Below are 17398 nucleotides of genomic sequence, written 5' to 3' on the forward strand. Positions count from 1 at the left end.
ATTCTAGCTTACCTGGCCATACGATGGTTTACAACCACTAAAACCATTCAAGCAAAAGCTGCACCATCAAACAGGAATAGACAATGCAGGTACCATAAGAAGATGCCATTCAAAGAAACAAATAAATTACAACTAGCTACATTCCCATCATCGCGGAACTTAGTACATATGTCAACAAGCATTATTGAAGCACTGTAATGGAAAATTACAGGTGACTACAAGCTGCCAGACTAAGGGAGATTAGCAACTTGAAGAACCAACCACAAAGGCCAAAACTATATGGCTACCAGGTCCCAAACTAAATAGGACTGAGCTTAGCAAGAAATATGAGGATATGCAGAGTGTAATTGCATGAAGAGGTCCAGTAGAAAACAGAGACAGAAACACTAAATAAATTCTTTTTTTTTTTTTTTTTTTTTTGTTTAAAGGGTTTTTAATGTACTATTTTTTTTATATGTTTTTCTTTTAGGTTTTTTGTTTGTGCCTTTGTTTAGATCTTGTGTACTATTTGAATGATTTTTTTTGTTTTTTTATCCTTTCTAATACTATTCTGTTTTTTTTAATGTTTTACACTTGCGTCCACTCAAAGAAAGTGTGTTCAGTGATGAATCATAATCGGTGCTAATGTAATATTTGTTAAAAAATTATATTCAACATCTTCATACCACACATTACACATAATTTTTTATTTTTTCACTTATCAAATGTGTAGTGTATGAATTATGCGTAGAAGAACTCGATTAATTTATAAAGAATAAAAAAAAAAATAAGTGTTGTATGTTAGACGATGAGTAGCAAATCTTATATTTTTAACCAAATTTAATGAAGAGATGCATTTAATCATTTTTACAACCACAATAAATAAATAATTTAATTGAGAGGCATATAAACAAATTTGACATTGAGTCAAACCTCCCAAATATGGGTGTACACCAAATATGAATAGGTACTCCAAATATGCCTATTAGTGTAAATATTTTTTTAAAAATATTTTTTAAATATCTTTAATAATTAAAAAAATAAAATATAAGAATAGAATAGGCAAGTTTAAAAATCGTACTAGCATTTTTCATTAATTTTCTTTTTTTTTTTTTGAATTTTTGTTTATTTTTTTTAAAAAAAAAAATTGAGGGTTTTGTGGAAGTTCATTAGGCTCATAAAACACGTCAACGCTGCTTTCTAGATTCAAGGACCAACCGACGACACTTTTTTATAGTGAGCCCACCACAGACCAACGGTCACAAACGAAAAAAAAAAAAAAAAAACAGAAAGAATTATGACAGACACATCACTCATGTGCAGGAGAAGGAAGACGAAAGTTGCATGAGCTGGCGACCACTTTTTCTTCCCCAGCCTGGCCATGAACTCTTATCTTTCCAATATTATAAAGAATAATCATAGCTGTAATAGTTTGAGATTAAGGCTTCGTTTGTAAGTTAAGGGCAGGTTTGGGGAATGGGATGAGATATAAAATTCTCATCTCATCTCATCTCATTATTATATCTTTTTTAAATCTTTATATAAAATATAATAAATAATTCAACTTTTTTAAATCTCAATTCACATTTTTCAAATCTCAATACAATAATAATATTAAAACACAATATTTTAAACTCTCAAACAAAACACAAAATTCTCATCTTACCCCCCAAACCCGCATTTCAATTCATCATTATAATTTTTTTAAATTTTAATATAAAATATAATAAACAATTCAAATTTTTCAAATTTTAAAATAATAATAATATTAAAAAATAATATTCTAACAATATTTTATCATCTCAACTCAACTAAACTCAACTCAATTTAACATCCAAACGCAGCCTAATACTCAATGTAGTATACTTGACTTTATACACAATCAAATTAATTATTTTTATTTAATACAGTAGACAAATAATTCTTAAGACTCATTTGGATGATGAGATGAGATGAGATGAGTTGAATAAAATATTATTATAATATTATTTTTTAATATTATTATTATTTTAGAATTTGAAAAAATTGAATTGTTTATTATATTTTATATGAATTTTTTAAATATTATTATTGTTTTGTAACTTGAAAAAATTGAATTATTTATTATATTTTGTATGAAAATTTGAAAAAATTATAATAATAAGATGAAATGGGTTTAGAGTGTTTCTGTATCCAACTATAAGGTTAATCAGATTAGAAGATTTTTTCTTTAAATTACTTGAAATGCGCTTACGAGAAACTTTTTATCATGTAGGATTAGTCAGATGCTGTTTTTGAACACTCGGTGCTTATAAAAAAAAAATACACCAGTAAAAAAAAAATAATAATACTAAGCACAAACTCCAAATAGAAAAGTCGCATACAAACACTTTGTAAAAAAGTGAATCCTACTAACAAAAAATAACTTTTTTTACACTTTCAAAAAGTATGATCTATTTTTTTTACAATAACTTATATAAAACTTATATATTTGAGATTTATACAAATTATTTCCCCTGCTATAATCTGAATGATGAGTGAAGCCCAAGGGAAGGAACCTATCCCGAGCTAAGAGATGTTGTCAATTGTCACCAATCAGCATGATACATAATGAGACCAACCCAAGTAATGTCATATGACAGCCATAACACAGTTGAAGACAGAATAAATTGAAAAAATATATATATAGAAATAGCTTACAGTGCTTTGCCAACACCTCTTCAATAACCCACCTAATTGTCGTTACTTTTCAATACAAGCATAACCGACACAACAACAAATTAAGGTGAGCACCAACCATACCTGGTCAACACACTGAAGCAACGAATTAAAGAATTGAACAAGTTTCTGCGTCATTTTCTCGTATAAGCACTATCGATACATACACCAAATAGAAAAAGAAAATGTGTTAAAACTCGTACAGAACATGGCATCCTGCAATCAATTTCACACGTGTAAAAAATACTTTGGTCGGTTTTTACACGAGAAAAAAAAGGGTGGTGTCGTCGGTTGTCAAGAGCTTCCACTGAAACCTTGGCTGCTTTTCTTCATCTTTCTCATCTCCGTTTCTCGGGTGGTTTGCCCTTCGCTGCTTGAGCCAGAAGGGTACAAACCATACTCACTAGTTGCTCCACTGTATTCGTTACTGGCACCGTACTCCTGGCTTCCCAATGCCATCTTCCTGAATTTTTTCATGTCCTCATTGTATTGGCTGGTGTCATAGTCTGAGCTTCCATGAGAATTGTATAGAGTGCTGTGTCCAGGTCTGATTCCTTCATTAAGATCTGATAAAGATGCATCCCCTTCCAAAGCACGAACAATCTGTATAGTTTTGAGTGATACTTACTGGTTAGAAAACTTCCAATAAATAGCAAATACACGGTGAACTTAATAATCTTGCTGACGAGCACAAGATCCCACTGGCATGGCTTTCACAAGTACAATCTGCTCCAAGTACAAATACTATCTGCTTGCTTCAACAGATTTAACCACTGCATTCAGTAAGCAAAGGAATAGGGCAAGCAAACATGAAAATGTAAACTCTACCTGGCTCATTCGTGGCCGACGCCGTGCTGAATGTCGCACACAAGCTGCCGCACAAGCAACCATGCTGGCCATCTCATTGGGGTCAAAATCATTTTGCAGCTTTGGATCAATAAGTGCATCAAAGTTTCTTTCTTCCAGAGCTCGTGCGAGCAAAGGCCTTGCCTGTAAAGTCAATAGAAGTTTAGTTTTTCTATATGACATTTGAGATTTTAAAAATTGTGTTCGGTAATTACATTCCTCTGCCCCCAACAACTTGAAAGGAACCAGGAAAAATGTAAATAGAAATACAAGACTCCTCTCTCTCTCCCCCTCTGTGCACGCGTGCACACTGATAGCTGTCAGCCCTTATAAGCAACAATATATAACTCACCCAGTCTACCAAACTATCCTCGATGTAAGAATGGGTTGTGTCAACAGGTCGGCGTCCGGTGATCAACTCCAGAAGCATGATCCCATAGGAGAAAACATCTGATTTGTCTGTGAGTTTCCCACTTGAAGCATATTCGGGAGCCATATAACTGCCACAAGAGAGCATGTGAGAACTCGAGGAGCATGTGAGAACTCGAGGAATATAACTTGACTTGGATACATAACAACGTCAATCCATAATAAATATGGCGATGAGCATAAAAGTTGACTATCACGACAATTTTGAGAACCACAGACTAGACAGAAGAGCATCAGGCAAACTTGACATGAAGATAAATGGCTATCAAAACCCCGAAGCAGGATTCACATAAAACTTTCTGTAACATAAATTGCATGCAAAAACAGCTCATGCATCCAGGCTCATTTTTTTGTAACAAGGAATCTCAGAGACCGTGCAAACACAACATGTCTCTAAACCAGTTAATCCCCAGACCCGTGTAGCACGTCCCTATCACATGGATTAGGTAAATCATTGGCTTTCACCGATGGGACGTGGCCCCTAGAAATTGTTTGTACCCAAGGGTTCGAACCTTAGACGTGGAGGAAGCATACCACCAAGACCAAGGCCTTTACCACTTGAGCCAACCTTTAAGGGTTTGCATCCACGCTTATTAATTTATAAAGAGTTAACCGTCAAAAGCAAAAAAATAATTAGAATATGAAAAAAGTTAGTCTCACCCAAAAGTTCCCATCACCCGAGTGGAGACATGAGTATTGGTATCAGAAGAAAACTTTGCAAGTCCAAAATCTGCAACCTGAGCAACAAAATCGTCAAATTTTCCTTATTAGTAATAACTAAAACTAATCAATCGTAATGATCAAAATCATAGAAGTATGCGATCTTCCATTTATATAAGGCACAACTTCAATTTATTACAATGCAAAAGGAGACAGGTGTCAAGAAATCAATATTGAGATTGATACCTTTGCTTCAAACTTGAAATCTATAAGTATATTAGCAGCTTTGATGTCACGATGGATAATCTTAGGATGACCTACACAAATAATTTTAGGACGTTAATTGAATAAACCAGTAATTGCTCAAACAATCTGTGAGGGTGAGGGGGAGAGAGAGAGAGAGAGAGAGAGAGAGAACTTACAATCCTCATGAAGATATGCCAGTCCTTTTGCAGATCCTAAAGCAATTTTATGTCTGGTGGGCCAATCCATTGTTGGTCGCCCCTTCCCTGCAATAAGCATTCTCTATCAGGATCTCGGCTCCAGCAAACAATGAACACCTCAACAGTGTGTAAATGCATGAAGAATCTAGTGTCCAGGCTGGTTGATATTTGAATTGAAATAGCGTTTCTAAAAGATTCAATGTTGAGACAAAAAGCCAACAAAAGAATCAGCAACGAAATTTTATTCGTACCAAAATAAGCAACACTCGATTAAGCCAAATGCAAGAAAAGCTAGGAAAGAGAAAAACATTTGGTGCTTAACAATGAAGCTTTATATATTAACATCCAGAAAAAAGTGCTGAAGAAACAAACTTACCGTGTAAGTGGAACTCTAAAGTATTGTTTGGAACAAACTCATACACCAGTAGTCTCTTGGAACCAGTGATACAGTACCCAACCAAAGAAACAAGATGTTTGTGATGTACTCGGCTAATAATCTCAACCTCTGCCTGAAACTCGCGCTCCCCCTGCCCACTTCCAGCTTTCAACTGCTTGATAGCTACTTCCTTCCCATTTGGGAGGACTCCCCTATGCACATATCCAAATCCACCTTGTCCAAGGAGGTTGGCATCTGCAAAGCCATCCGTTGCCATAGCTAATTCATCATAGGTAAAAGTGCTCTTTGAGAAACCTAAGACCATTCCTGGATGAGGTGGTGGCAGTGGATTTTCTGACCCTGAATAATTGGAACCGGAACCTCCACTGCTGTTCAGGAAAGGTGGTGGTGGTGGTGGTGGCGATGGGGCCTGTGGTGTCGTAGGAGCTGGTGAGTACGGTGGTCGTGATGCAACTGCTGGTGGAGGAGAGGGGTTTGGAAAAGCTCCAACAACTTGATCCGCAGGTGCCGGAGCATTGTGTTGCCATTGCTGTGGTGGACCACCGTAAGGGCCACCTGGCAATTTCAACAAAAACTACAAATGAGCTCACTATATTTTTAGGCCTTTTTATTTCACTCAAATGCTAATCAAAATTGAGTTAATCATTTCATTTTACTATTTCCAGAAGGTCCATGACCCTAAGAGATTGCATAGAAAACATAGTAGTAGAGAGGCATTGGTATTGCTCCAAATAGTCAGGTATGGTCATGAAAAGCAATACGGAAGAAAAAAAACTCAACGATAACCAAAAACCAACACGAAAAAGCAAAATCATTTTACTAGAGTAAAAGCTTATATTTCAAAAATAGGACAATAAAACAGCTTCCTCTATGATAGCTGAAGAATCGTCCAAATGATATAACATAACTATCTTCATCACATTCACCAGATCTTCATCCAAACCCAAGAAAGCGAACATGCATGACCGTCTCGGAAACGAAAGATAAACCACATTAGATCCTCTAGTTTTTTTCAACAAAACGTTTTTCAGGCCTGTGACCGGACACATTATTTAGCAAACATAAAAAAATAAACAAAAAGTAATAGGTAACTTCTTTTTTACCAAAAAGGGAAGCAAGAAAAACTGTGATTCATAGACGAAACAGAGAATATCGAGTCGAAACTAAAAATTTTCCCCAAAAACAAAAAAATGATAAACTTCCAATTGATGGAGTTAAGTCAGACCCCACAAGATCGAAAATGAAATCAAAGCACATTTACGAAGACATGATTAATTTAAAAAGAAAAAAAGAAGAAGAAAAGCCTTTACCTTTAGGAGGTGGAGGCGGATAGTAGTCCTCCTCGTCACGGCGCTTCCTCTTCTTCTTGGTGCAACACAAGCACAATATACTCAGCACCGCCAGAACCAACACGCCACCGATCGCTATGCCGACCACGACCCCAGTAGACATACCACTCGGCGATGACGCCGGAGGAGACGAAGATTTAGAAGGCGGCGGCGGCGGGCTCCTAACGGACGGGGTGTTGCCAGAACTCGACGGAGGAGGCGGGCTTCTCGTCGAGGAGGGTGGCGGCGGGGACCCAGTGGTGATCGGTGGCGTAGATGACGACGGAGGTGAAGGAGAAGAGGTAGGTGGCGGGGAAGAGACCGTGGACGGTGGTGGAGGAGACGGCGTGGAAGGTGGGGGTGCAGAGGGAGTTGCTGGAGGCGGCGAGGTGGTTGTTGCGGGAGGCAAAGCAGAAGGAGGGGTGGGCGAAGGCGGAGAGGTGGTTGGAGACTGAGACATGGCTAATAAAAAAGAATGCTTCCACTTCAGCGCGAGAGAGAGAGAGTAATTGTGGCAAGTAAAAGCGGGTTGGAAGAAGGTTTGGAGAGGATCTTGTATTCGAAGAATGTGAATCAACCCTCTCAACTCTTTCTTTGTGAAGGAAGGATCGTCTCCGGGACAGAATTACTACTTTACTACAGCACAGAGACAGACAAACCGAGACAGAAAGACGCAGATAGCTGGGGCTTGAGTGTGGGACCAACGCGTCTGGACAGTGGACCCTCCCCTTATTCGTTTTCTGTTGTGGTTTGATCATTTTTTATTCTTTAATTAAATAATTGATTTTTTTTTTTAATATAACTCTTGTGTGCTGTTTGTGTTTGGCGTTTGGCAGACGAAATGAAGATGATTTGTTCTTTTAATACCCCGTTACTTGCGGTGTCTTGGACTGACGTAAGGTACGTTTACATAATCCATTCATCTCAATTTATTATTATAATTTTTTAAAATTTTAATATAAAATATAATAAATAATTTAATTTTTTTAAATTTTAAAATAATAATATTAAAAAATAATATTTTAACAATATTTTATAATCTCAACTCAACTCAGTTCAACATCCAAACATAACCTTAAAATTTCTTTTATAGAAATGATTTGTATAAATTTTAATAGACAAGTCTCATGTAGATTTTTTTATAAAACAGTAGATTCTATTATAAAAAAGAGTAAGTTTTTTTTTTTCTTTTTTAGTGGGACCTATATTTTTATAAAAGACCTGCATAAGACTTGTCTATTTAAAATTAAGTAATGATACTCATCATCTCAACTTCCATCATCCTTCCATCATCCTATGATATGGTATTAAGTGATTAGAAATTATTTATTATATTTCACTTATAAACATATCATCTAATATCAAATCATGAGATGATAGGAGTTAGGATGATGAATAAATTTTTCTTTAAAATTTATACTTAGCATTACTCTTTTTTATAATTTTTTAATTTTCAAATTTAAAGGGCTATAGATTTTAATATAAAAAAATTAAACAGGGTGAGATGTACCTATTAAATTTAAAATAACGTTACACACATACAGGTTTCAAGAATGTAAATCCAAAGCATGTTTTTTTTTAAAAAAAAAAAAAGTAGTCGCATTTTTTTAAAAGATATATACGAGACTTATACAAATAGACTGATATAAATCATTGTTTTTATATTATAAAAACTATTACATACTAAACTCTTATTTCTACACTCTTATTTCAAGAAATGAAATTGCTTATCAATTTTTAATTTTTTTTTTAAAATAAATTAGATGATGAAAAGTACATCATTTATATAGTATGATATGTAGCATCAGCGATGGAAGCAATCGTCCCTACCGACGTAAAATAAGAGCATCTAACTATGCCCATTCACAAGAACTCGATTTTCTGTCTAAATATCACATGCCAGCTCATGTAGTCACAATCATATGTTCAAGACTTTGGGTATGGAACCACCGTCGAATATGGTATAGCTGTGAAGGATGTCATCGGCCTATAGGGGGCCACCACGACGGATCCGATGTCCCTTAAATTATAGTAAGTATTTGGGTTATAAATTAGAGTAAATCTTAATGGATCTTGGTAAACGCTTCCATTTTCATTTTCTCTTTTTTTTATCAACTTGACTTTTGGAGTTTGGTTCGTTATTATCATCAAACGCTATTGGGTTTGATTTTGGTGCCGATGGAAAGGAAGGGAAAGGAAAGGAAAGGCCACTCACTTTAGATGATTGGCTGAAAGCGAAGTTAAAATCGTGAAATTCCAAAATAAATGTTGGTAATCTGACTATTTCTTCTCTTATTGGTACACCAATCTTTCCAAATGCCTTGGCTTTTCTTTATTCTTCTTTTTTTTTTTAAATAATAATAAATTAGATGGTTTAATTTAAAAAAGATAAACACAATACATGGACAATATTCTACTTAATATTAAGACAAACTGCACGTGAAGATAGTAATTACTGTTATATATTTATTTCTAAATTAAACCAAAATCAGACAAATAATTCTAGAGGATGCAATTATAGCCACTCCTCACGTAAAGATTAAATTCCATTTAAAATGTATTAATAGGCAAAACCATGAAAAGTTTCTTCAATGTGAAAGGGGTCCCTATATATCCTTTTCAGAAGGATCATTTTTTAATCAAGAAATAAGGGAAAAAAAAAAAAAAATTCCCAGCGGGAGCTGGAAAGATTAGTATTATCCTTTTCAGAAATAACAAAAGAAAAAGCATTTTTTCATTTGTGAATGGCCAGTCGAAGAGTTGGTACTATAGGGATAGTAGGCTGTAGCTGTTACTCTAACTAAAGGGAGATCGGCCGGATCTTAACACCTCGGTAAATGATGTCGACGTGTAATTAATCTAAATAAATGGTGAGACTAAAGTAACCTTGATAGGTAAAAAGTCAAGACAAAAATATGAGAAAAATCTAGTTTGATATTTTATATATTTTTATTTTTTTATTTAATAATTAAGAAAGTAATTATTAGTATATTAATTTTTTTTATATTTTTTAAAAATATTTTAAAATATAAATAATATAAATAAAAAAATTTTAAAAATAAATAAATTTATACTAAGCAGCACGAACCATCAATGATGGGTAGCTGCCTAACACTACTCAAAATATAAATATATATATATATATATTATATTGCTATTGGTAAGATAATAATACAATTTATGATTCTATCACAGCTTATATTCTCTTTATGAGAAACGATTTGTCGTAAATAATTCCTACAAAAATAAATTTACATATGATGTGGTGTAATATGATATGTTAAGATGTAAAGTTATTTTTTGTAAAGTAGATACATATCATATAAAATAACTTTAGGTATGATTTTATTTTAATGAGATTTTTGTAGTTATAACATTTATCTATTTTAATATAAAAATAATTAATTATTTAATTAATTTTGAATTATATATATTTTTATTTAAATAAAAGTATAAAAATAAAAATAATATATGTATCATCAACAAGATTACTTGGTTTGTTTTCATAAATATTTAAAATCATCTCATCTCAATATATAAATATCATTCAAATACAAATATTTTTTAATTTTAAATTTTTAACTTTTTAATTTAATCATTATATAATTATTACAACTTTTCCAAACTTTCAAATAAAACATAAAAAAATAATTTAATTTTTTTAAATTTTAAAACAAAAATTATATTATAATACCCTTTTAATTTTATAATTTTTTTTAATTTTTTATTTCTTATATTTTAAAATTTTATAAAAATCTTAACTCAAACTATTTCTTTATTATTTATATATTTCTCGCCAAACCAAAATCTCGCAAGGGAGGGATTTGAGTTTGCAGCTTCTGCCGGCAATCGGCATGAATATCCATAATATGTAGCTATCCATGAGCGGCGGGGCAGGCCGTTTCGAACACGGGCGCATTTGACTTGACGGTGTCATCCTTCAATAATTTTTTGCCGTTTTGGCCACCAATTTAGTAATATATATGTTTGATTGGGAAATTATTGAGAAGAAAACAAACTCATTTTTCATCCACGTAAATTGAGGTAGCAGCCTTTGATACTACGCAAAGCATAAGATTTTAATTGATTTATTAGGTAAGACCAAACACGGAATATAATTAATCAATGCGGCTTAATTCTCTTACACATTTTCAAGATGTTGCCCGGATTTGCCGCAATATATTTTGATAAATGCAAAATTTTCCATACACATACACTTGTGCTTTTAATAGAGCCCAACTTCTATGCTGGCAATTCTATGGTTTCTTGGTGTGAAATCTCGTTTGAGGTCATTTTTGCTAATATTATTACATGCATATATTTCCATTCTAAGAATTTCATCTTGTGTTACTCTCGTGAAAGTTCTTCATATCTTTATGTCCAGTCTATCATTTTTGAAAAGAATAACATCTCTTATTCATAAATAATCACAAATGGTGAATATAGTGAGGAATGTCCTCCAAAGTAATGCTCTCCTCCGAGAGTTTCAAAGCATCCCGAGCAAGATTATGTGCCATACAAGATCTAGGAATAAAATTAACAGACCAACTAGACATCTTTGTTAGTAGCTCCTTGATGTCTCTAACAATCATACCAACTGAACTCCAATTCTCTTGACTGCTTTGGATATCCTTGACCACATGTTGAGCATCACTTTCAAGGATAATATGTGTTAGGCTAAGCTCCTGACAAAGAATTACTACTTTAAGGGCTGCCATTGTCTCGGCCAAATAAGCATCTGGAAATGAATCCTTTGGAGACTTTAATGATCTATCCACTCGAGTTTCTGAGCACAACTCCTATCCCAATTCTACAGTTGACCTTATCCATAGCTGTATCTCAGTTTGCTTTGATGAAATTGGACGGAGGGGCTATCCAATGAAGTTCTGTAGTGGTGACTTGTGCTAAGCCAGCCTCAGGTCTCATATTGGCTTCCTTAAACTCATTAACTGTCTGTTGGGCCAATCTTACCACTACTTCAGGAGACCAAAACCTTTCCTCAAAAACTAGCTGATTTCTCCTCTTCCAGACTTGATAGACAGTAGCAGCTACTTCATCCATTGTTTCTTCATCCAAGATTGAAAACATATCAAATAAGACATCAAAGAAAGAGGTTTCTGACAGTTTAAATTTTTATAATCTCCTAGAGCAAACCCCCCAGACATCTTGCACTGATTTGCAAAATCAAAGCGCATGTGAAACAGTTTCCACCTCAGTCAAACAAACTAGACAGAAACGGGAATCCACAATTTTCTTTTTGAACAAATTATGCTTGGTGGGGAGGGACTCATGACAAGCCCTCCAAAGCATCATCTTGGTAGCATTGGATACTCCCAATTTCTAGATCTTAGGCCATAATTCCTTTTGATAATTGCCCAATGAAGTCTGCCCCTGGACCTACTTTCAACCTCTTGAATAAGAGAGTAGGCACTCTTGACAGAAAATTTTCCATCCTTAGTACACCTCCATATGAGCTTGTCAGGGGCACTATGAATACTTAAAGGAATTCTACAAATCAAATCAACTTCCTCTTGCTCAAAAATCTCAGAAATCCTAGCAATCTTCCATGAGCAACTCTGTCTAGTCTATCATTTGAGTTAACTTTTGATAGTTTTTGTTTGAATTCTTGGCACTAAAATAGACTATAATCATATTTACATTATTAGAGTGTGCAAGTCTTACACAGTCCATTGATTTATTTCAAAGAAAAGTGAGACGTATCTGATACCTATATGAAAAAATCTATTTTTTTCTGATGGACTCTACTTTTTATTTTTTTTTATTTTTTTCAAATGAAATGTACGAGACTTATATACCTTAAGATTGTGTCTAATATTATTCGAGATATATTTATAAAATTTATTATGATACTTATGAGTACTAGATAAAAAAAAATGATATCTATTTTATGTAAAGTTTATTGTATTTAATATATATTTTATCTTTCTATCTTTCCCTTATTTTAAAATCCTAGATTTTAAGGAGACATTCTAAAAAATATTAAACCCGTTGAATATCTATTATCCATCGAGTGCAATGTTTATTCAGGAGGAATAACAAAAAAGTGAGCTGCTAGTTAGGGTGATAAAGTAATCTCATGATACTCCATTATTATTTATTATTATTTTTTACTTATTTTTTATAATTATTTACTATTATTTAATATTTAATTATTATTATTTTATTACTATTTATAAAATATCTCACTTCATTATCAAAGACAACCTTAATCTCATATTCTTTAGCACCAAAAATGATATGCTTGGATATTGTAGGCCCCAGGAATCTTTTTGTTGTTTTGGTTAGTGTTCCTTTGATCATTTGTGTATGTGATTGTTGACACTGAATTCGGATATCTATTAGAATCAAAGATTTGGGAATAAAATACAGAGAAAAGCTATTCTGCTACCTCAATCGTATCATTCAAGTGTACTGTTTGAAATTTTTTTTTTCATTTAATAATTAAGAAAGTGATTTTAAACTTTTAGTATATTTTTTTATTTTTTTAAAATTTTTAAGTATATTAAAAAAATATGAATAAAAAAAAAAAAAACTCAAATGAAATGTGGACAACATGGTAGCCCGACTCTAAAATATATAGATAATAGATGTCGTATTGGTTTGTAGATTAACAGAGGTGAGGGGCCACTAAACCTCTCATCACATGGTAATTATAATATTCTTCCGCATAATTAGGGGCATGACATTCGGTGCTTCACCACCACAGCCAAATGTCCCAATCAATCCAGCTATCAAAGTCCAATTTTTAATTTCTATTAATTCAGAGGCCCGGTTAAAAAATAAAAGAAAAATAAGACTTCCCATCTCTTTTATTTTTCTTCTTTCTTTTTTTTTTTTTTTTTTTTGTGGGATTGGTCCAATTTAATAAATTGATATAATTTTATATAATATTTTAAATCTATTTTATAATAAAAATAAATTTATAATCTAATATATCACATTAAATCATATCAATTTATAAATTTATTTTTATAAAATTTATTTATGATTAAAATATCTATCTTTGCTGTATAATAGAGGGACCAAACCGCGTTCATCCAGAAAACGGTCTAATTTGTCATTTGGTCCTTTTTTGGCCTTTTTAGGCTTGGCCTTATATGGGAGTAGATCATCGTAGTTAGTCGCCAGTTGTCTTGAAGATCCAATCTGAAACCAAAAAAAAAAAAAAAAGGCAGTGGACATATATTGTCACTAAAGTAAAGGAGTGAAATTTAATGGTTTATTCACCTTTAGTCGACCATGACCCTGTTGCATTGTCTCGACCCTCTTTGATTGCCACAGGCCATTGGATCGAATGGAGGAGCTCCGGCTCCTCTCTTTCATCCATCACTCAAGCCATACACGTAGGGGCAGAATTAGGATTTGGCATTTAGGAGAATGATTGACAAAATTTATAGTATTTGTGAGTATAAGTAATATACGTTTTTTACACGTGATTATATAAAAAATAATAATCACATATCATAAAATTGTATATAAAAAATACATGTCCATAAGTCATCTAATAAGATAATTTTTTTTAGAATTTGCATAGTTTGCTAGAGATCATTACAAAAAGAAAAGAAAATGAAATATCAACTTAGGATTTCCCTTTCAAATTAAGCTCGACGACGATCTTTCATGGAATAAAATTCATTTATTATCATCTCTGAAGTGAAATTTTTGGCAATTTATTTTTAATATAAACTAGCAAATTATCTACAAGAAACTCATCTTCTATTCGAGTACGCATTCTAGTTTTTTTAAGTTTTATGGCAGAAAATTCTCGCTTAGTAGTAGCAGTAAAAATTGGAAGAGTTAATACTAGATGAATGAACTTGTCAATCAAATAATAAATCTTTGACTTTTCTGAAATTGCTAGTCCTCTGCATAGCTCGGATAATGTAGACATATCTTGAAAATCTAGATGCGTCAACACATCAAGCTCATAATGCTGCAATTGAATTCTCAAAAGGAATATTTCTTGCTGCAGTAAAATCATGTGGATAAAACTACTCAACCAATTTGCATATATCATCAATTTTAAATGATTTATATATAGCTTTAAGGTTTAAAGCAGCACTAAGAATGAGAAGTTCCATTTTATGGTCGTTAAATCTATTGGTCAATTCTTGCAATTGGAAGTTTATTGTAGCAGTAAATATATCAATCTTAAAATGATGCTCCATTGTTGTCAATGACTTGTCAACTTGACAACAAGATTTGTCTCGAGCTCTAGTATATTGGCCATTCATATCAGGAATATCAATTTGGTAGTTTTCACAAAATGATTTAACATCAATAAGTAAAAACTCCCACCCATCATCTCTCAACTTTTGAATGAGTACTTTTTGTGGTTGAAACTAGGCTCACAACATTCACAATATCTTGCAAATTTTGTTGCAAAGATTGGCAAAGTGCATTAGTGATTCCCATGTTTTTTTCATCATATGTAATATCAGAATAAATTCAAAAGATATTAATACCATTTAAGCCGCTTCAGCATCACCACGTTGTGAATAATTTGATCCCTCATTTGAGATAGTATTGATAACTGAGTAAGTAGCATTGAACATCCTGATCAAGCTACAAACAAATTGAAAATGAAATCTCTATCTAGTATCTCCAGCTCGTTGTAACGTACCAATTTGATTTGCCCATTTTCCAATCTCAATCTCATTGGGAGCAATTAAACTTTCAATTTTAGTAGCTTGAGTAGATTGTAATTCAACATTACATTTAGAAGAACCAACAACAATATTTATAATGAATGTCAAATGAACAAAGAATTGATGAACATGTTTGGATTCTCTAGAGGCTGCAACTAAAGCTAATTGTAGTTTATGAGCACAACAATGCACATAATATGCATAAAGACAATTTTTAAGAAATAAAGCTTGTAATCCATTCCAATCACTACACATATTACTTCCTCTATCATATCCTTGACCTCGAATATTCTCAATTTGAAGGTCATAACGATAAATAATAACAAATCTCATTTTTTAGAGTTAGAGCCATAGTATCTTTGACATGTACAATATGAAAAAACTGCTCTCTAATAAAACCGTCTTTATCAACAAATCTCAAAATGATAACCATTTTGTCTTTTATACTCATCCCAAGCTTCGTCAGCAAGAATACAAAATTTGACATCCCTGATTTCTTCCCGAATCACATTTCATACTTTATTTGCAAATATATACAAAATTTCCTTTTGAATTTTGGGTAATGTATATTTAGCATTCTGTGGAGCATTTTCCATGACAACTCCATTAATTTGATCATTATAACTTGTCAGAAGTTTTATCAGTTCAATGAAGTTACCTTATTTTTTGAGTCAGAGCTTTCATCATGACCTCTAAAGGCACAAGTTTGGAATGTAAGCCATCGAACATTATCTATCGAAGTTTTGAGCCGCAACCGATTATTCTTCATCTCTTGTGATACTTATTTTTCAACTAACTTGTCAATATGTCTTTACTGATTTATTAGATCTTCATAACATTTTACAGTATTTTTATGTGGTGAATTTGAATCTTTTCCACATATCCTATTAAAGGACAATTTATTTTATCAATCATTTTTTTCCAATTGTCAAAACATTTTATTAAAGTGATTTAGAAATTTGAGTTTAGCCAGACATTGTTTTTCATAAAACCTAGATGCATTTGAAATAAAAAGGAAGCAGTGTTTTTAGTTACAACGATGTGGAACTAGTTTATATAATACTAACCCTAAATGTTGTGTATAAGTCATATTTTATAGGCATGCTACCCGGTCCCTAGCGGATGGGCAGCCGACCACCCTGCCCCGTGCACCTGCATGGGCAGGTGGCCGCATATGGACCTCGACACTCGGTCTCGTCCAGCTACCAGGCAGACAGATGACCATGCAAACCGTCCAAAATCCTCTAAACAATCAAGATTTCACAAATCCCTTCACCAAATCCACAAATCTATCCCTCAAATATGCTGATCAATCATCAAAACCCAAATACACAAGCACAAATCTAGAAAATATCACCTTAAACAAAAAAAAAACATTGCAGCAACGCAAGACCACGATGTAGCTTTGGGTTTGCGCAGAGACTCACGTCTTGTAGTGGCCATGGTCCTCTGAGCAAACCCATGGCCATGTCGTGGCCTATTGCTAGAGAAAAAGAACCACAACCACAAATGGTTGCGAGTCTCTTCACAAACCCACAACCATTCATGGCCTTATACCCACAACCACGTTATTGCCCGTAGGTATCTCGCAACCTTTAAGAAGAAAAAGTGAAGGAAGAGAAGGAGAAGGAGAAGGAGAAGGAAGAGGAGGAGGAGGAGGAGGAGGAGGAGGAGTAAATGTTATGCCTGATGGGGGGATGGGGCGGTGACATAGGAGAATATGAAGAAGAGAGAAGAGATTGAGAGGGGGTGAAGAAGAAGAAGAATAAGAGGAAGAAGAAGAAATAGATGTTATGCCTGCTGGGGGTTGGGATGGCGACAGAGGAGGAGATGAATAAGAGAGAAGAGGTTGAGAGAGGGGGGAGGGGTCGAAGTTGAACGGCAGAGGAAGAGAGAGAGGAGAGAAAAGAATGAAATTTGACTTTTTTTATTCTTTCTTTTATACTAGGG

At 33.5% G+C, this 17398-nt stretch overlaps 1 protein-coding gene across 1 annotated transcript; it reads right to left on the reverse strand.

Moving 5' to 3' along the window:
- Nucleotides 1-2623: 2623 nt before the first annotated feature.
- Nucleotides 2624-7424, reverse strand: LOC121251576 (proline-rich receptor-like protein kinase PERK1). The gene is made up of 8 exons (XM_041150857.1): nt 6762-7424; nt 5431-6006; nt 5034-5120; nt 4858-4928; nt 4612-4688; nt 3875-4022; nt 3505-3666; nt 2624-3279 (listed from the first exon to the last, which is right to left on the reverse strand). The coding sequence occupies exons 1-8, from the start codon at nt 7237-7239 to the stop codon at nt 2971-2973; spliced, it is 1908 nt and encodes a 635-aa protein (XP_041006791.1). The 5' UTR covers nt 7240-7424; the 3' UTR covers nt 2624-2970.
- Between the last annotated feature and the right edge of the window lie 9974 nt (nt 7425-17398).

Source organism: Juglans microcarpa x Juglans regia, chromosome 2S (assembly GCF_004785595.1).
Source record: "Juglans microcarpa x Juglans regia isolate MS1-56 chromosome 2S, Jm3101_v1.0, whole genome shotgun sequence".
Taxonomy (NCBI): domain Eukaryota; kingdom Viridiplantae; phylum Streptophyta; class Magnoliopsida; order Fagales; family Juglandaceae; genus Juglans; species Juglans microcarpa x Juglans regia.

Coding starts and splice junctions, on each gene's coding strand:
- LOC121251576 (XM_041150857.1), bottom strand. CDS start 7,239: ATGTCTCAGTCTCCAACCACCTCTCCGCCTTCGCCCACCCCTCCTTCT. Junction 3,667..3,874: donor AGGATAGTTTGGTAGACTGG/GTGAGTTATATA, acceptor TTGACTTTACAG/GCAAGGCCTTTGCTCGCACG. Junction 3,280..3,504: donor GTCGGCCACGAATGAGCCAG/GTAGAGTTTACA, acceptor AAAACTATACAG/ATTGTTCGTGCTTTGGAAGG.